The sequence below is a fragment of the Anarrhichthys ocellatus genome, unplaced genomic scaffold, assembly GCF_004355925.1.
Source record: "Anarrhichthys ocellatus isolate YVR2014 unplaced genomic scaffold, GSC_Weel_1.0 scaffold6, whole genome shotgun sequence".
NCBI lineage: Eukaryota > Metazoa > Chordata > Actinopteri > Perciformes > Anarhichadidae > Anarrhichthys > Anarrhichthys ocellatus.
The window spans coordinates 5,262,409-5,283,279 of NW_022280036.1; the positions used below are offsets into that span (position 1 = coordinate 5,262,409).

The window sequence follows — 20,871 nt, forward strand, 5'->3', positions numbered from 1 at the left end:
ATAGATAGATAGATCTATAGATATATAGATCTTGTAAATTAGCTACTTTCATCAGAAATGAAACGTTTTTTCTCGGAATAGTATCCCCTCCCCCGGCTGTTGTTTTCTAACCAACAATGGTCCCAATATACCGTATATTAAAAAGAACTAATCTTTGAGTATAAAATACTTTATTCTTTGTTCCATCTCCATGGAAACACTGGCTACCAGCCAATGGGAGATGAGCCAAGTAGAGGTGTGTGAGAGGAGCACTCGATCGACCTTCATATAGGGAGTTTTGTGCTATTGTGGAGGTAAACACACACACACTACTACACTACACAATACTACTGTAAACAAACACATACATGCATAGAGGTTATCATTCTTGGAGCAACATTATACCCAGAAATGACAAAGGCACATAATAAACATTATTTCCAGACAATTCTTTAAGAAAATGTTGTATTGATGTTTTACTCATCAATCTTCCAAAAAAGCAAGAAACATGCTCGTATCAATAACTTATGAGTATTCTGCTCAAGCTAAATGGGTCTCTAACTCATTAATCCTCCAATCATATGATTACATTCAACTCAATTATATTCAACGACTACAGTTCCCATAAGTCATTGGCACAAGAGTCTTCAAATCTCAGAGTTTGTAGTACCAAAAAAAGGATGGAAAATCTCTATTAAAATGAGTACTAAATCTATTAGCACAGGTAAAGCTGTGTATAAACATTAGTTTTGAACATTAAAAAATGCCAGCATCAAAGACAGCTTTTCAGTAGAGGGGAGAGGAGAGGCAGACAGTGAGGATAGTGAGCAGTAAGGATGACAAAGTGTTTGACATTACAGAAAACAGCAAACGTGCAGATTCCACACATTGTACTGTGTACGTGCTTCTTCTTCACTTTGCTACATTTCCATCTTTCTGAATTATCCAAAGCTGACATTTTCCATCCATTGTATAAAACGGATGGAAACTATACAATATCATTAAAGGAATGCTTTGCTGATTTTCAACCAGCTTTGTAGGATTTCAATGTGGGTAGAATTTGAAAATGAACAATGTTGAAAGTCCCTCCATGTGGCCAGTACCCAGAGGCCCCGCTGTTTGTTCAAACTACAGATTGTACTTCCGCATTTATTGTATGCCCACCCCCACCACTCCTCAACGCTCTTTAATCAAAACAACCACTGGAAGACCGTGGCAGAAGGCAATGTTCCTGTAGATATGGAAGAAAGCGATTATAATATTGTAATGCTGGAATCGGACATTTGGGGCTACTTTGGCTAGATGAGCCAGAATACAGTGCGGAGGAATTACCGTTTCTTTTGGGATGAAGTTGCTGAATCAATTGCTCCAGAGGAAGCAGCACAAGTATGTGTAACTTTACACCCAAGCTTTGGGCGACATATGAACAGGGGAGCGCTGGAAACACATTTCAGGATCCCAAAAATAAACAACCAAAGCCAGCGGGGAAAAACGAATGTCTGAGCATAGAGTGAGTGCTGTGTTTTCTTTCCGAAATGTCCCTGTAAAACAGTAAGTGTAAGCATAACGTTACGGAAAATAGTACGCACTTTGTCTACTTATTCGCACTAATTAAACATGTGATAAGGGTGCAATCACTTAACCCCCCGTATAAAAAGAAAGCCTGTTTTTATACTTCTGTTGTACAAATTAAACAGATGAGATATAACAAGCCTAAGTTATAACTTTCAGTGGTGCTGGTTTTTTATACCACTTATAGGCTAGCTGTTTCTCCTGCTTCCAGTCTCTATGCTAAGCTAAGCTAAGCTAAGCCAACAACCCTTTGGCTGTATACATTTACCTACAGACAAGACAAGACTGTTATAAATCTCCTCGTCTAACTCTTGGCAAGAAAGCTAATAAGCATATTTCCCAAAATATCAAACTAGTTGTTCAAGAAGCATAATTATACTGTTGAAGTATTATTCAGTATATTTTGTTTGTGGCTTTTACAAAAGCTTCTCAAGTGCTGCCATGTTATCTTTTAAAAAGAGATAACGGACATTGTTAGTTGATGCTTTACAGTAACTCATTATGTATTTGGACAGAAATGATAGTTTACTGTAAAATTCATTTTTTTAATTAAATTGTGGTGTCTTTACAGGAGGCATGGAAATGACACAATGGAGAGACTAAAATGTGTGTGTGTGTGTGTGTGTATATATGCATGTGTGTGTATATATGCATCCACATTCACACAGTCTTATTTGTGTTCCTGATAAGCTGCTGATGTTTAACAAGAGCAAGCACAGCATGAATGCCCATTCGGGAGGGGAGGGCTAAAAATCTCAACCACGAAACGCATCTGAGCTCTTACCTCAGCAGCCACTGCGGGACAATTATTTAATGTACATAGAACTCAAGCAGACACACTAAACTTGTGCTGGTCCCTGACTCTACAAATAATCCTCTTCATGAGGTGCTGCAAATAGGCTCTGTGGGTTTCCAAGTTTTTTTAAGCACTTTAAACGATGGCAAAGACACAAATGCAGCAAACGCACACAGACAACTTGAAAGTCGGAGAGGTGTGTCTCACTGTCCCTGAATAGAACTGAGAGTTTAGTGTTTGGCTGTGGTTTAAGAAGAGGAGACAGAGAGAGGAAGATGAGAGACAGATGAGAGGGAGAACGAGGGAATGAACCCTGAGGAAACTCATTTATATTCAGGATGGAAATAACAGGATTGATGGTTAAGCATCCCTCAGCTGAATACTTTACAGCCTTCAGTGTCTTTGTTTCAGAAGGCAGCTTTCATGGAGGCTTTACATAACGACCCTCAGAGACAGACAGCAGGACAGGGAGAGGAGATGTGTGGGTGAAGAAGTGCACACTTGAACCTGTGATAACATGGACACCTTTTCTGTAGCTCATTGAGGCACTGAGACCGACAGCCAAAGCTAACTCTGTTTCGCACTTGAGGCTGATCCTGTGTTCTGACCTCACTGTGGACGGATAAATAAATAAATAAATCACTCAAAGTATCACATTACTGCGACTTGCATTTGTCAAAGATATCTAGTATATCCTCATTGGATGATAATATTAAGCACAGCGAGGGTGAATTGTGTTCCTCCTGATCAGACTAATTAAACACTGAAAATAGATCCGTTCTGTAAACCGTGCATGTACACATGCCAAACACTGTGTTTAAGTGGAATGTGCACACACACAAACAGGCTGTAAGAGTTTAGGTGATACATATAGCATTTCAGCATGTAATAAAAACAAATGTATCTCGAGACATCATCTTTCAGAGGGTCGGATTTCATGGGTAATATTCTTTAGGATCATGCTTACAAGGCTGATAAAGTAACTTTCCTGGAGCCCAAAATAGGAAAATGAAAAAGATGAAAAAAGGAATATAAAGGAACACCTGCTTCACAGGTATCTAGTTATACTGTCCAAACAAAAACAGAATGGACATCTGCGAATAAACCCATAAAGAAGAATATAATTTAGGTTGACAATAAAATCCTAAAAAAGCTGGTTTCACCCCAAAAAATATGTAACTTTGTCTGTACACAGTAAATGCCCAAATATGCCAATGCAGAAACAACATTAGCTGGGAAACAATATTGTAGCAAACACCAAAACATGAGCTGTGAGATATAAGAAGTAGGTGCTGCTATCAGAGGCAGGCTGGCCATCTGGAGTAAGTGCACTCATCCCAATGAGCCAGTCTAACTGTTAAAAGATTAAGAAACGTCCCATGCTGTTTGATCTTGCATTAGGCTGGCCAGCCGGCTCCAGACAGGTATATGTGTGTGTGTGCGTGTGTGTGTGTGTGTGTGCGTGCGTGAGTGTGGCAAGGATACAAACTCATTAAATCTCATGGGTCCATCTCTCCACCCAGTGCAGATTTAAAATATGAATGTTGGAAATAATAGAATTACATGTTCAGCAAGCATTATAAAAATAACCCTGTATGAATAAGGGCACAGGCAGAATTTGTATATTGGAAATATGTGCATGCTGGAAATCTTCCTTTTCAATGTTCTAAGAAAACATTGTATCCTACATACAGGAGCTAGACACTATCATGTGAACAAACATATATGTGCAAAAGGTAAGAACTATTACGGAGCTGTTTAGATTCTCAAAGTTATTGTTTCCATCCCTCTACATGTTTATATTGTAAGTTATGTTTATTAGCGTTGGGCCAAAGGACAGAAATACATTGGCTATCTGCGACAGGCTGAACCTATGTCAAATGTTTTTAACCTTTGGATTTGGATAACTACCTGATTAAAATTCAAGATGTCAAACGAGAATGAAATAATTACCCTCTGAAAGCACAATTTGTGTGACATCAGTATTTGCAATACAACAGATAATATGGTCCTTCATTCACTGTTAGCCTTAATTAAATAGCATTTATTTGTCCTTTGTGAGAAGAGGGACAAAAGGATTATGGGTACAGCAGCTGATAACCTGAGTAATGACAAACGCGACAGCTAATACTGCAGGTGAGTGACCAACCAATGCAAGCATAAAACACCTGAAACCAAACACTGGAGATTCAACATGGTGACGGTGCTGATGAAATGAATGGGATTTCTTTACTTTATCTTGGCAACTTGTTAGTAGTTAAAGTGAAAACATACGCTTCATAATTATGTTTAAATATCTTTACAATTGGACCGTGTAATGTATGACTAAAAAGGCAAAATCCATAGTCGCTATCTACTATTTACAGTCACAGTAAATCTCTAGTAATCCTGCTGTTGCTACAAGAGCCGTGTTTAACCTTTTATCACACAGCAGTTTCAGACTCTTGTTCTTGTTAAGGGTCATGATCCAAGGTTGGGATACGTGTGCAGACCGTTTCACCCCAACAGCAGAAAGCAAATCTTTCCCCGGTCACAGTGTTCGGCGTGAAGGACATTTGTGAGATAAAACTGGTTTATGAATCTCTCTTTCTGGAACATCCCTGTTAATACACAACACACAAACACTCACACTCTGCTATGTTATCAGCCTCTATCCCGGTTTCCATCCCTCTGAACCACCAAAGAACAGTAATTACTGTAAACGTTGGAGCGAAAGAGGAGAGAGGAGAGAAAGCGCGAGGGAGGATAAAGGAGACGACAGAGATAGTGGCTGTCGCAGCTGGAGCCAAAAGCTGTTCATTAAGCCAACCCCACCCCCAACTCACACACACACACACACACCACTACATAACACACATCAGAACATACTAAAAACATGCATATAGGCTGTACATGCCTATCTCCTCCAACATATTGCTGCTCAAATTATTTTGAAGAATCAAACAACGAATCCAGATTTGTATTTAAAATTATTCTTATTTTAATCTGCTCCTCCAAACTCTTCTGCGCCTAATCTTTCCGAGCTTTCTTTTTTTCCTGCCATCTCTCTATCCCCTTTTCTTTTCTCACTCATGTCAACATTTCCTTCTCTTGTCTTGGTAACCTCCTGTCATTTCCATCTCTTACAGGTCATTCCTCACCCTGAGCCCACACACATGCAGCCAATATAAGTCAATTAAACAAATGGTTTTTATTCTCTCTTCCTATTATACAGTCTGTGACTGCATTCATGATGGACTTAAAGTCATTACACTAAGCTGTGTGTGTGTGATTTTGCAAAGCTTAAGCTAATTAGGTAGCGCCCATGGCACTGCCAGTGACAATGGCAGACCAGTGAAATGTTAGAGAGATAAGGCTGAACATACTAACATACACACACACAAGGATTATTGTAATGACTTAACACACCACTGACAGGCAAACACACATGCACCAAGATGCAGGAACATGCTAATGTAGGAGGGCAAAACATCTGTTGTACTTTTCTTTATCTCATTAAAATCTTTACATTTAAATCCTTTAATTGAAAAACGGCCTGTAATTTCCTATCTCCCTCTTTCCTTGACATCTTCCTCCCTTATTCAGAAATAAAGTTATTCGTACTTCTGCATTTGATGTACTTTCTCCCACTTAACAAATTTGGAAGTTGATAACTTTTCCATTTGTTAAGGTATGCTAGTTTGACGGTGTCTGCATCTCATTTAGCTGCTCAACAGATGGCCAATAAATATAAAGGAAAGCAATGAGAATAAATTACTCCTACACGCAAACAAGAAGTAACACTCACACATCCACAACGCACTTCTGTGCACACAGAGAATTACACCTACACACAGATATACACAAGTTATATTACAACAAGCCCAACACACAAAATGAGAGTCAGTACACATACCCGCACAGAAAACTACACACACACACACACACACTCATTTTTGCTCGTGTAATTGAAGCCAAAACAGTTTTCAGCAGGGGTGTAAATGTATTGGCTGTACACTCACACATGACATCAGGTCATGACATCAGATATGTGTGTGTGTGTGTGTGTGTAGCATATCTGTGATAAATTGTCTCTATACATAGGTAATAAACAATACAACATACTTTTCCATGGGGAGTTGCCATGCTTCCAGCATGGTCAGACGAGAGGTGTAAGTGTGTGTGTGCTTGTTTCCCAAGAGCCCCTTACAGCCTCATACACACAGAACCGTAAATACAGCTACTTCAAACCTTTTATTGAGCAGAGTTTATACTCCCTGTTCCTATTCTTCATCCACTCGTTTCCTCCTTTTCACTTTCCCCATTTTTCTTCTCTCCCTCTTTTTATTGCATCCTCTATTTCTCTGGTATTGCCCATTTTCCATCATTGGCCTTTATTCTTCCCTTAGCCCTCTGTTTCTCTGATTTAACCTTCTGTCTTCGGTTGTGAGACTTCTCCCTCTGCACTCCCACATTCATTTTTCTTATCCTCACTCTCCTCTTCCCTCCTGATTTTCCTACTTTCTGTTATGCCACATCTCATCCCGTTCCTCCCACAACACTTTCTGTCAAGCCATTTCTTCTTACAGAATTAATGCAAAAAAAATTCTGATGCATATCCTCTCATTCTCTCCTTCTTCAGGACATCATCTTCGTCCTTCAATCCTGCATCTCCTCTCCACTCCAAGTTGAATGTTCTGACCACAAACAACTAAAATAATGAATGGGTTGTCGTCAGGTTGTCATATTTAGATTGAATGATTAAGAACCAATTTGCATTCAGCTTGTTTTACATATCAGGCATATGAGATAAATACAAAAAATTACTGTAATTAGGACTTCAAGAAGTTTCCATTAATAAATAAATTCTACAGTGCAATTTTGGGACGCGTCCCAGGCTCAGAAAAACACCGACATGGACAAAGACAGTGTTTCCTCTGAGATCAAACTTAACAGGAGAGTTATTATGCAAAGTCATAGTTTGTATTTTTTCCTGGACTGAACATATTTTGTTTCATCACAGACATTATCTGGAACCATTGTTCATGTCTTGATGAATGCTCACATTGAAAAGTCACAATGAACATCTTGTTGTGCATGTACTGTAGTGGAGATGAGGCATGCTATCTAGCTCATGTTGCAGCCCTGCTTTTCAGGTTATTGATGCTGCTGATCATGTTTTTTTTTTCTTCAGAAAATCACACTCTGTTACAAGCTTAGACTGTTTATCTACAAACTACTTTTCATAGCATACAAGTATGCAGGCGCTTTCTGCAGTTTGAATTTTATGAAACAGTATATCACCATCTTGTCATATTGTTATGTGTTTTAGTGGTCCTAGAATTTAAGATTCATAAAATTCAAATGCTGGCATTGGCCTGTCATAAAACTGTCTGTGAGGTGTCGCTCAAAAGCTATAAATAACTCTCGTATCAAAAGCTGCAGTTTAACAGACTTGAACTGAGAGTGAATGAGAAGAGGGAATGTAAGTGAAGTAGAGAAGTGATAGTCAGGCAGGAGAATGAATGAAGCTGAGAGAGCGAGAACAAGACACAGAGGAGCAGGTTTAGAGCAGATAGAGGTGTGTGTGTGTGTGTGTGTGTGTGTGTGTGTGTGTTTAATTGGGTAACATGACATGTAAGGGCTATGTGTGAAAAATGGGTCTCAATGCAGCAAGGGCTGATGCAGCATGAAAATAAGTTTTCACAGGCTGGTAAGTGCAGACACACACACACACACACACAGAGTTTATGATAGGAAGGATCCATAAACATAAAGGTATGCATGTAGGAATACACATACAGCTACTGTTACTGTAAACAAACAAGTGAATTACAAGTATGTAATTGGACATACGCATGGTAGCTTAAAGGTGCACTGTGTAAAATCAGGCCACATGCTCCAAATAAATAGTGGGAAGCGTTTCTCCTCCATACAATCTAAATTTATAGTCATCGTTTGTTAAAAATAAGGCCAACTACTAACTAACAGCAAGGCAAAAATACGCAAAATTCTACCAAACTGCTGAAACTCAGAGCAGGTCAAAATAACACTGCTATCTTATCATTTTCATGCATGTCGTCGGCCTATAGTTAACGATTGCCATCTTTGTGTTTACTGTGCCACTAACCAGGGGCTTTAAGGTCCGCCACTTTAGCTTTAATAAAAAATAAAAAAAACTATCAAACCACACACAGATCATGGATATGTTATTGACAAGACCACGAGGTAGCTCTACTTCTTCGTCCTCTCATGTTGGACTGAGGGCAGACTGGACGCTACAGTGACTCACTATCGCCTGTTGAGGAGCAAGTGGTATTACAAGCTGGTTAGCGCGCTCATTGCAGTAGATAGCTCTGCAACGCAATACATCGGCGACTATGACATACCGTCAACACTGTAACCTCTTCACATTTGGTTAATAATGTTAGTTCACTTTAACTTTTTCAACAAAAATGCTGACCAGTTCTTATGCATTGCATCTTTAAACACATGTACACACCCACACACACAGTCACTCCAGAGAGGGGAAGTTGCTTGAGGGAAGCAATAAAATGTGCTGCAGCCAGATCTCATCTGACCAAAACCTGGTGCAGGCACACACCCGCCCCTCCGCAGTCTATCTGCATCACATAGCTGCACAGTGCCACATGCACACACAGACACACACACACACACTGCATGATATACAGCTCATAATACACACAAACATACACACTCCCTCCTTTGTTGCTTCCCTTGGGTATAATAACAGCAGTAATGATGCTGTGCCATTACTTCATTGTGTGTGTCTGTGTGCATACATGTATGTGTTTGTGTAACACTATTAGTGTTCTGTGAAGGGAATAGATTATAGCATAAAGGATGGCTTTATATAGCACCAAAAACTCCCCCACTGTGAGAGACTCCCAGCACGTGCGCATCACGTACACGAACACACACATTTATAGTAAAATTACCTATTTTGTTAAGCACACTGAACATTCCAAGTACACAACAGTAAACTCCTAATTTGTTATGTACTAGAGACATTTAAAGGAGCACATAAGGGAGGGAGGAGGAGAGAGAGGAGAAAGAAAGAGGGAAGAAGAAAAAGAGCTGCATGTGTAGAGAAAAATAATGAGGAGAGAAACATGGAACGAGATTTAAGGACACGTAAGGACAAAGGAGAGAGAGGCTCATGGACAGTTAGAGCAGATAAGAGAGAAACAGAAAACAGTCGAGAGGATAAAGACAGAGGACGCATAATGAAGGACTTCTCTACTCCTTAACAGCCAATACAGGATGCTGTCCATGAAATCACAGTGACCCCTATTGGCTGTCTAGAAAACACCATTCTGGATATTGGCAAAACCAAATGACACACAGGTTAAAGCTCTCTCCATTTTTGTTGCGCTATATGTTGTGTGTGTGTGTGTGTGTGTGTGTGTGTGCGTGTGTGAGTGAGTGAGTGAGTGAGTGAGAACAGCACACCATCAGATACATGTAAATATTGCTTTCTGTGTCATCTCTTTGTCCTGTTTGATACACCGTTCATAATGTACAGGTATTAGGAAGCTGGTTGCTATTTCTGAATATAGGAGTTAGACAGATCAATACATCTACATGCTCACATCACAACATGCGTGATATGATACATGTGCATGGTGCAATGTTTTAATGCCTCAGATGATAGCCACTCCCTTCACAAACAAGCTGAGAAATGTAAACATCAATGCATGAGACAAAAAACAGGGCTTCAGTGCAATACAAGGCTGTGTTATGTGGGTGAAATATAAAGCCGGGTTTACTTCTTTGTCAAGGTGTTCCTGCAGTCACATTATAGATTCTTCCATTATGGGAGATAATTTATAGCTCACCTATACTGCAGCTGAAGATTTATAAATGCAAAATGTGGTGTAGTGTATATTACAGATAATATTTCACATATTAATATAGTGATTTAATAGCTCTGACCCAGAATCAGAGTTATTAAAGGAATATCTTTCAAAAATGAAATATACTTGTATGTTGTTGAAACAAGGGTTATATGTAATCTAGACATCTGAGAAACTGACTTCTCCACCAAACCAGGTTTTAAAGTCTTTTCTCATCCAAATCACCAAATGGATGATAACTGCAATTTATTCCTTCTGAATGTGTCACATGGTTATTGTTGAGGGTTCATTTTCTGTTAGAATAGCCCATTTATGAACTACTATTGAAAGTAAAATACACCAAGACTCTCCGCAAAGGAGGCAAAACACAACAACTGCCGCTGAATAAATCAATGAATAAATAAATCAATGTAGATCATAATATAACCTTTGAAGAATATATATATAGTTTTTTGTATAGAGCAGTAATGAGAGGTTATAATTGAGAGGTAATGAAACAGGGAACCAGTCACACTTCTTGTGGTCTCCGTGTTTCATTTTCATAGCTGCTGAAGTATATAGTGTGTCATCAGCTTAAACATAATTTCCGAGTCACTACATCGTCAAGTATTTTATACACAAACGTGTTCAAACACAAGTCTAACAGTCGTATATTCAGTATAAACACTGCAGACATTCTGTCACACCAACTGCTGAATTATTAAAGTTGTTTTTGATAGGTATCTACTGTCAACTGACATATTCATTTTCAGAGCTACTTTCATAAAGTTGCTTACCCAGCCCTCCAATTTCTGTTTACATGTCATGTTCTGATACACTTTGTACATTTAAGTCTCGCTATCTGTGTGACTTCCTCCTCTCTTCTCCCTCTCTCATCTCTCTCTGTTCCCCACTCCTTTTTCTCTCATAATCTTTGTCCTCCTCTACTTCTCTACGATCCACACAGTGTTGTTTGCTCTTCATCTCCCTCAGATTGGAGCAGAATTCCCATCGGTATCTTGAACCGCATTTAATCAGCAGCTTTCCAGGTTTCCCAGCTTCACAATCCAATCCCTCGCACACAAACACACACATTCATATCTCAGCTAAGATATTACTCTCTCTCACTTACCTTCTCACTCCACCACCTGCATAATTCTTAATAAATTATGCATAAACACACACACATAAATATGTTTATGTTTGAGAAATTAAATTCTCCAGAACTGCAGAGATTCACATAAAAGAGTCAGCAGAAACACCAGCAGCTCTGTGAGGCTGTAAAGCAGATTGTAAGTGCCAAAGTTTGTGGTTTATCCTCAGCAGTCATGGAGAAGTGAATGTAAAAATGGAAGTGTTTGAAATTGCAGTGGCTGTCATTCTAACACACTTAAACGACTTCAGGAACATGAATGTCTGTACCAAAATTCATGGCAATACATCCAGTATTAATCGAAATATTTTGAGCATGAATCAAAGTTTTGGAACGACCAACTGATAACCATTGCTAGCTCTAAAACCTTGTCATCAGTGAGGCTACAAAACACGTCACATCATGTTGTACATTTTGCTCTGTAGAACTATCTTCTGAAATGCCAAAACTACAGTCAAAATTAAATTACATTTTGGATGTTGGAAAATCATTATGAAACAAGCAGATGTTGCTCTGAGTGTAGAACATCCATGTAACGTAGCTGCTTTCAATTAAAACTCACACATACAATGATTGTGATGTGACGAACAAAATTAACACACACACACACACACACGTTGGAATTCAAACACCTTGGAGCTAAAAATCTCAAAGAGGAGTCACACCAGCTAACAGATAACAGAGGTAGGTTAAAATCCAGACATCCTTGCATACATAATGATTTGCGGTTTAAATTCTAGTGACGGCAGCTGGTGTGTTTTAAGGGAATTAGACCTGAGGTTGTTCTGGGAATACACACACGCACACACACCCACACACACACAATGACATAGTCACAGATGCTGGGAAGATCTTAGACATATGTTGGGGTCCATCCAAACGCAGCAGGGGATGCTAGCAGCATCAAACAGTTGCTTGTATTTGTCTTTTTGTGCACTGGTCGAGCAGGCATGTTTGAACTTGTGTGTGCGTGAAAGTGCCAAGGTGAATGTGTGTCTACGTACCATATACACAAATGCAAACGTGAGTATACTGTATATCATGTATGGTGTTTAAAAGCATTTAGCCCACCTTTGCAATAAGGCTGAAGGGTTCTCGGCAGGAAGGTGGCAGTGCTGACGTCACTTCCTGTGCCAGGTCAGGTACTTCCTGTTGTAGATACAGCTCTAACATGGATGTCAGCTGAGCCACACCTTGTTTCTTGTGCTCAGACATGGAACTCAGGTCTGTAAAATAATGTTTATAAAAAACAAGAATAAGAGTCGAATACCTCCATCAACCAGTCATGTTGCAGTTTACAACCATGTCTGTCCAAAATGTCTTCACTTCGGAATTTTATCCGATTCGACATTTGTGCTTCAATACAGTGGAGAGAGCAACATTTATTTATTTTAACGCCACTGGCATTAGCCTTGGGCAAAACACAGACATATACTTACGTGACTCATGCTCCTCCAAAGTGTAGAGCTCCTCACTACTGCTCTTAGATGGACTTAGCTAGAAAGAAAAAGAAGAGTCGGTATGAGCATGTTGTTATAGTTTCTGCAATTGTTACACACTATGTGTGGCACTCACTGAAGCATATTGTTCCTGTTGCATGAATTCCTTTATAAGCTGAGAAAAGCAGCTTTGTTTTGTTGCACAGATCTTTTTTATCTATGCATTGACTTTCAAGGGGAGCAAGAGCAAATGGAATTTTCCTAAAACCAACTTTGGTGCCTTTAATGTGGAAGTAAACACATGAATAAATCGAAATATCTGAAGTTACAGAGTTTTCATATCAAAGAAGTAAAGTACATTCCTCCACAACTATAAAGTAAAGTTGTGACTAACACAGTGAGAAACATACCAAGGCAAAGATGAGTCTAGCCGCCAGACGGACTGAGTCAGTGGGAATTCTGGGTAGGAGGCTTTGCAGACATTTACACTCTCTCTTATGGCCAGACCATGCTTGTTTCTACGGGAGAAGGGAAATTCAACAAATTGATCCAAAAACACACACACACACTTACTTTCATATGCGCACACACACACACACACACACACACACACACACACACACACACACACACACACACACACACACACACACACACACACACACACACACACACACTATACCTGGCAAGTGGTATTGCAGTAGCGAGCCATCTTGCACTGGGAACACCGCAACAAGGTCTCACGTCTAGACAGAAGGAGAAAGAAAAACATTAGTTAATTCTGCTGCCTGTTAGGCCTGTTAGCTTTTCTCAACAAGTGAACGACTCAGTGAGCTGGAATGGGACCAGCACTTTAGATTTCAAAAATCACTGATGTTGCATCATGTGTTTGGATAGAAACTGTTCCACTGCTACACTACCAAACATATGCACATATCTGTTCAACCATCTTTTATGTTCCTGTCATTGTCTTGACCTTTTCCCAACAACGATGTCTTATCCTTTTCTATTTGCTGTATCAAGTTGACCGTGTGCATCCATTATCTAGTTTAATCTACCCACCCATCTCGTCTAAGAGCAACTCTCCTCACTGTCGCAGCCTGTTAGTATCACAGCACTTGCATGTGTCTGAGCGCCTGTGTGTGTGTGTGTTTCCTGCCTCCGAGGTCTGCTGTGTTTCTCAGTGTGTGACACCGCTGTCCTTTCCAGTTTGCCTGTCAGTCTGATAACAAGCCATTGCACAGCAGTGACTGTCTGCTTCACACAGCCAATTACAGTCAGTAGTGAGAGCAACACTGAGAAAACACACACACACACACACACAGAGATTCAAAATCCCTTTGACATTTGTAAGAACACCAACAATATGACAGAAATGAGACAGGCTTGAAAAACATGCAGACAATAAAAGCCCTTGCTGAAAACAAACCAGGAACTTTGCGATTGCATGGTCTACGTCTGCGACCACTAGATGACGAGGACGCCCCACAGAGCAGGTTTTTCCAAGACTATAACCTCTAATCTCACCTCTGTAACAACTGATTTTTGGACCGTGTGTGTCTGCACAGCTTGACAATCTCATTTTACATCGTCTTTTTGGGCTTAGGTTCAGGTACAGTACATCTGCCAGATGCTCGGTCTCACAACTACGATTTCATCTTATTAAACATGGTCGTAATGAAAGTCTCTGCAATTCACACAGACAAGTACTGACAACTGGCAACTCCAACATGCTTGGCATCTCGCATTCAATTTTGTGAGTGTGAAGGATTTCTCTGCATTACTCGTGTCATTCCAACATTGGAGCAAAAGTGCAGAGGAGTCAGGCTGAGCAGAGGCGCCTGAAGCTCATTTGGCATGAGCTCATATACGGTAAGAAGTCGCTCTGTGTGGTTTATCGTATGATGAGAGAGAGGGAGAGAAAATGATAAAATACTGCTAATTAGATCTGACAATGGATGGAATTATGAGCTTACACACACAAAATGAGGTAATGGAGAACATGCTTTGATGGATGATAATACATTAGCCCAGGGCTTATCATACTGAATATGGGACATTTGATTAGATTGGACATACTTATGAATGCTGTAGATGACATTATGAGGACCTTAAAGGCAATGTCAGATGTGTAATATGAACACACACTCACTCACACAGCGTGGGTCTGACAGAAGGCTGTTGCCTGTTAATATTAGTGTCAAAAGTTAAGTGTTTCCTCTGACCATTTATCAGTGCGCCACCAGATTGGACTGTTGCATTTGGCTTGAGGCCCCCCCACAGGCTTCAACAAATTTCCAAAACACACTCCTTTATTTTGTTCTCTCGTCCTCGCCCTCTTAGTTTCTGTGATTTACAGCTTTCCTCTCCATCCGTCTCCTCCTTTACCTCTTCTTACCAGGCTCTTGTTGTGCTGCTGTGGGTGCAGAGGTTCAAGAAAACACTGCTATTCTTGTCACGTTGAGACCCACCAGAAACAAGGAAGCCACCCACGGTTTAAGAAGCACATGCCTGCAGTATGGGACACAATGCAATAACAACAGATAGGGGCAGGCCAGACCTAAACACAGCCAGGTTCTGTGCAGCTTCAACAGATGAACTGAGTACATAACTCAGACACTAAGAGTTTGGTCACATCACAAGCTGCCAGCCACAGGAAGTCCATCCATATTCCAGGAGCCCAGACAGCACGGCTGACGCTGACCATGCCACCCTTCTTAGTTCTGAACGTGTTCCCTGCAGCTGAACTTTGTGGGGAAAGGTTGCCCTTCAGAAGGCAATCACATGCTGAAAGAGCTGTGCTGCCTTCACGTATCGGTCGTTTTGATATCCGATACAGTAGATTTCCATAACTAAACCTGTCAAAATGTGTTTATATCTTTGGATGTATCAAGGAGATAAAATTCTCCCCTACTGTAATGATGCTTGACTTTAACATTCATAAACATATAGGTGGGGCTCAATGCTGTTATATTGGTTATACCTGGAAACGACACAACTTTAAACAAGATTTAACATCAAGGGGCAGTTTACATCCATGTCAATCCAAAATGGGCACTTGATGATATACGGCACAAGACGATAGACATTTGATTCTGCCATACTGTTTGTATACTGGGGAATCAACTACAGGCCGTTGTAAGCAATGCTGAACGTTGAAATCAATGAGCAGGACAGTTTTATGGCAACACTGAGTGTACACGCCTGCTGCGTCAATGTGATGAAGTAACTTGATTTGACAGGTATCCAATTCACTAGATCGGCCAAAAAACAGGCTTTCCCATATGGTTATTATATTTGTGCAGTTTCTCAAATTGAGTTACCAGAAAATGTACAAGATATGTAAAACCACTGTAACACCACTGTCAGCTCTGATAGTAATGAAATACAGATGCAACAACTGAGTCACTGAGAGGAGAGAAGAGAACAGAGAGAGAGACAAACAGACAGAACATCAGTCCAATACTGTATAATATACATTATTGTATTAGTAACTACATATTATGTCGTTACTAAGAAACATTAATGCACAGCTGCACCTCAGCAACTGTTGTTATGGTGACCGCCTCCAGGCTGATAAGCTCTCAGCATTTTCAAGGTATCCACGAAGACAGACACAGACAGACACACACACACACACACACACACACACACACACAGTATAGATATCGGTCACATGATTCAGGTATATCAGCAGGACTGCAAAGGTTGTATCATGGCTAAACATAATTTAATATTTCCCCTCGGGTTGTACGACACTCGTAAAAACAGATATTTTTTTCTCATTTCAAGTGGGAGAGTGGGACAGTAGAAATATGACAAACTAATGTTTACTGTTGACTCTCAGATTCTTTCCAATTGGCAACGTGATTTCATGACCATCTGAAATCTTGAATTTTAGCTTCATCATAAGTATGCAAGACGATATCGGCACGTCATTTCCTGCGATATGACAGAGAAAGTTCACGCAGTAGCGCTGGGCAGACCGACAAACAACTCCGCGGGTCGGGTGAGTTCGAGTGAGCTTACTAGAAAACATCACAGGTTTATTGGCAAAAATCCAATACGGTGCATCCCTAGACCATAACGACAATAAAAACACATATTTTTATAGTACCATCTTGTAGTTCAACAGTTCAGCCAAATGTTCTTCCGAATGACCGTTTCTTCCTGAATCCCAAACGACAAACATCAACATACATTCTGTACAATTCACACACATTACTCCTCGATTCAAATACACAGACGACTCTGCTCTGGCCTCCAGGCGATAACCAACAAGAACATACGCTGCTACATACAGCACACACAGTACGATACGCACACTGATTCAACGTAGTCCAAATATAGATGTGGATAACAACAGAACAAGACGGATCAAAATAAACCGGAAAAGACGGCAAGAAATACATAAACATGCTTATATAGTTTTTGGCAGTTCATTAGCATTCAATGGAGCCATACTTAAGAATAAGAACAATCATTTTCATACAGAGATTATTACGATTTCTCCCATGAAGCACATCTGCCTCATCTTCAGCCATGTTCTATTCTTATGTTCCCTCTTTTCCTCCATCATCTCCCACCCTCTCTTCCTCCCTTTCTTTCCCTCTCACTTTCTTCCGCCCTTCTTCTCCCTCCCTGTCAGATGTTGTGTGGAGTGATCGTCTTGTGGATGGCAGGTCCATGGTTGGACTGCAGGCACAGTAGGAAAACTCATGAATAACATTAGATGGGTTTCATTAGGAACATGTAGAAGACTGAATTAAGAAATAGACACACTCTCTCTCTCTCTCTGCAGCCCCTCCTCTTCCTCTCAATGTAATACTCTCTTATTTGGTTTCTTTTTCCCTCCTTAACATAGTAATTGGGTCGTTCTCTCTGCCATGCCTCATTTTATCGCTCATATACTACACACTAGGAGTGGGATAATAACAAATTTATCAAAATATCTTGATTACAAAACTTAGCAGTTACCACACCACCACAAGCAACTTGAATTATTAACGGCTTAAGTTGCGTACTTAGCAAAAATGGACCGGCTACTTTATTGTGTTTGATATGATTTGACAATGTCACCTTGGGTTCGAGAAAGATGGCGTGCTGTATATATTTATATATATATATATATATTTTATTGACTAAGTAATCCAGAAATGAATCTATAGTGAGAATGACATGGAGCGCCTTGTTTTCTCAGAAACAGACAAAAAGCAGGGAGCCAATGGACTCAAGATTATGTCACTAATTGTAAAGAACCCTGGTTGCTTTAACTTTGTGTTATTTTGCTCAAATTAAACATTATATATCTCTATATATCTCTCAATAAGTTCAGGTGTATTTTGTAAAAAAAAATATAAATTGGCAAAACGTTTTAAAAAGAAGACAACTTAGATAGGCAAGTCACTGAAGTAATGAGACAAATAAATATCTATTTGCATATAATATATAGTATGTATATTGTGCCTACTTTATTCTAAACAACAGCACTATATTAGTTTGAACATGCAAATGAGTCAATTCTAAAGTTGTGCAAAATGTCAAACATGCAGCCATCATCAATTCCTGAAAAGTAGATTGTTTTCAAAGGGCCTTGTGCAGGGACAGACAGGACAGAAGAATAAAAGGACATAAAACTGCCACCAGACAGGAGAGGAGGTGACTGAAAGACGCTGGTTTTCCTCATTGATATGCAAGAGCATAAATGTGTGCACTCAGATGTGTGTATATGTGGTCAATTTTGTTAAATCTATGCTATCAGACACCTAATTAGGCCTACCTCAGCATGTCTCTGTTGGTGTGTGTGTGTGTGTGTGTGTGTAGCATGGTAATTAATTTCCCGTGAGTATTGGTTGCTGTACTGCAGTCATGAGAGATTTAGTTGTGTGTTGTGTGTGTGTGTACGCCTGCTTGTGTATGTTAATAATTAGTGGGTCCTGTTTTCTGGGCTGTCCGGCCGTGCCTGAGTGGATTTTCTCATTTCCAGGCTGAGTGGCCAACACAGCACGGTACGACTCACTCCCCCATGACAACTAGTGGTGTGCGATGCATGTATGTATGTATGTACGTAAATTCCTGACAAATATGAACATAAATCAGCAATATTCCAGATGCCTTCAAGGTGGTTGAAGAATACTAGAAAACTACAACAGCACTTGATGTTTCACATACAGAAACCCGTCTCTGGTCTGCTCGAGCCACTTCTTGTATATTTGATAGTGAAGACTGTTAAAACAAATGAGCTCTTCCTCATGCAGCAAAGCCAATCCTCTCTTTGCCAGCACTTCTACTGCCGTGAGTTGCAGAGCAAATGTGAGAGAATGTAAGCATGAGAATTCAACAAATGAGCTTCCTGAAGGGACACTACTGCCATCCAGTGTTGCATCTGTGCTACGATAGTCCAGCCGACGCAGATCTGAACCACTCGGCACACTGTAGGCATCCGCAGCTCAGCTACACATCAACATGCGAGTTTAGTGTAGACTGGTGACTGGCATGTAAAGCACTGCTGCCAGTGTGTGTGAGTGTTTGAGAGAGAGAGTGTGAGAGACGCCAGCTGTGCTGCATCCACAGCATCGTGGAGCCCTTGCTGGGTTTTTAATGGTTGTTTAGAGGATGATTCATTGACACCGGAGGGGACTCTTATGGGACGAGTCTCCTCATGGCCTGATTATCATGATGATGAGAGTGCATATGCATACACACATGCACATGTTCACAAAATATGACCTGAAGGGAACATCTATCCTTTTGTAAAAGTACTTTTTGTGTTTTCGTACTGCCTAAAGACCTTTTCAGAACGCGTTGGTCTCTTTAGTGTAGGTTGGGTCATTTCTATAGTAGTTAACTAATCCTAAACAATTCTATCCAAGTACAACATTCAAACATAAAATAGATCAGATTAAATATAATCTGGTAAATCCAGGTTAATGCAAAAGCTAAAAATCTGATTTACACAAAATACAAAAAACTGAGAAAAGCTAAAAGGCTATGATCTAGCATTCTGACATATTGGTGGGACATGTAGAATAACTTCATTTTAGTGTGAATAGTTTAAGTATTGGAGCTCTTCCATGCAATGTACTCAAGGTGATACCAAGAAATGTAAAAGCTCGTACTAGAAGCCGGAGTGAAGAAAGACAATAAATCAGTAGAAATGTGAGCACTGATGTGGTTTGATCCCAGTTAAAAGCCTGACAGTTGGATTTTGAACAAACAGAATTGAAATTTAACGGAGTTACGCAAGTAAAAAGGGGATTAATCATCTGAGTTGGCTGTGACAAAGGCATGAATAACTTTCATGGTGTCCTAGAATGAAATAGTAGATCTGAACTTTGCTATATTTCTGAGATGAAAGGAGCACGGCTGAGCCAGTTTTGTGATATGCCGATTGAAATTTAAACAAGAAGCCACAAAAACACTAAACTCAGAAATACAGGCGCTTAGCAATATTTAACTGAAGGGGAAAAACTCCAGATTGGTCATGGACTACAGCAATTCATACCTTTTCAAAATGATTAAGTGAAAGACAGAAATCATGTTCATACTTTTATCTCAGACGTCATTCAGAAAACTAATCCTGTCCACGTAGGGCTTCAATTATGTTTTCTTTTTAGCTTTTTGCGTTTGAGACATAAGAATTTATAAGTATCAGATGTGCTGTCTGTGTATAAGATCAGTGGAATAATGTGAATCCAGAGGGAGCCCTTTCATTTTATTCAAATTTCTACTGGGAAGTTCCTGGAAAAACACTACTCCCATTAACTATGTTGCACTAAGATGAACCACGCCAGAACAAATACATGTTCATCCTCGTTAGGGCCAACGGAAAACACTCTGTTAAGACGTGTGGTCCTCACAAGTACAGTTAAGACGAAACAAGCAGGTGATTTACTTGATGAATACTAAGCATTTACACACATGGGGAGGCGTGTTCCCAGTTTACAGCAAATCACTTCGTTCGCAAATTATACAGCTGTGTGTGTGTGTTTTGCCAACACCAAGATGTTTTGAGACACCTGGGTATCTAACTGCAGGAGGCTGGGAAAACTAGAGGGAGATGGAGAACATGGGGGGGGGGGGGGGGGGGGGGGGGGA

General features: G+C 40.1%; 1 protein-coding gene across 2 annotated transcripts in view; it reads right to left on the minus strand.

Annotated features, from left to right (window-relative positions):
- The window catches only part of smyd3 (SET and MYND domain containing 3), a 73,864-nt gene that overhangs the window by 45,500 nt on the left and 7,493 nt on the right, over window positions 1-20,871 (minus strand). For both annotated transcript variants that reach the window (XM_031846243.1, XM_031846244.1), the window contains exons 2-5: window positions 13,457-13,520; window positions 13,185-13,292; window positions 12,775-12,832; window positions 12,407-12,561 (exon numbers count right to left, since the gene is read on the minus strand). In XM_031846243.1, coding sequence (XP_031702103.1) covers window positions 12,407-12,561; window positions 12,775-12,832; window positions 13,185-13,292; window positions 13,457-13,520 — 385 coding nt within the window. The remainder of the gene's footprint in view (window positions 1-12,406; window positions 12,562-12,774; window positions 12,833-13,184; window positions 13,293-13,456; window positions 13,521-20,871) is intronic.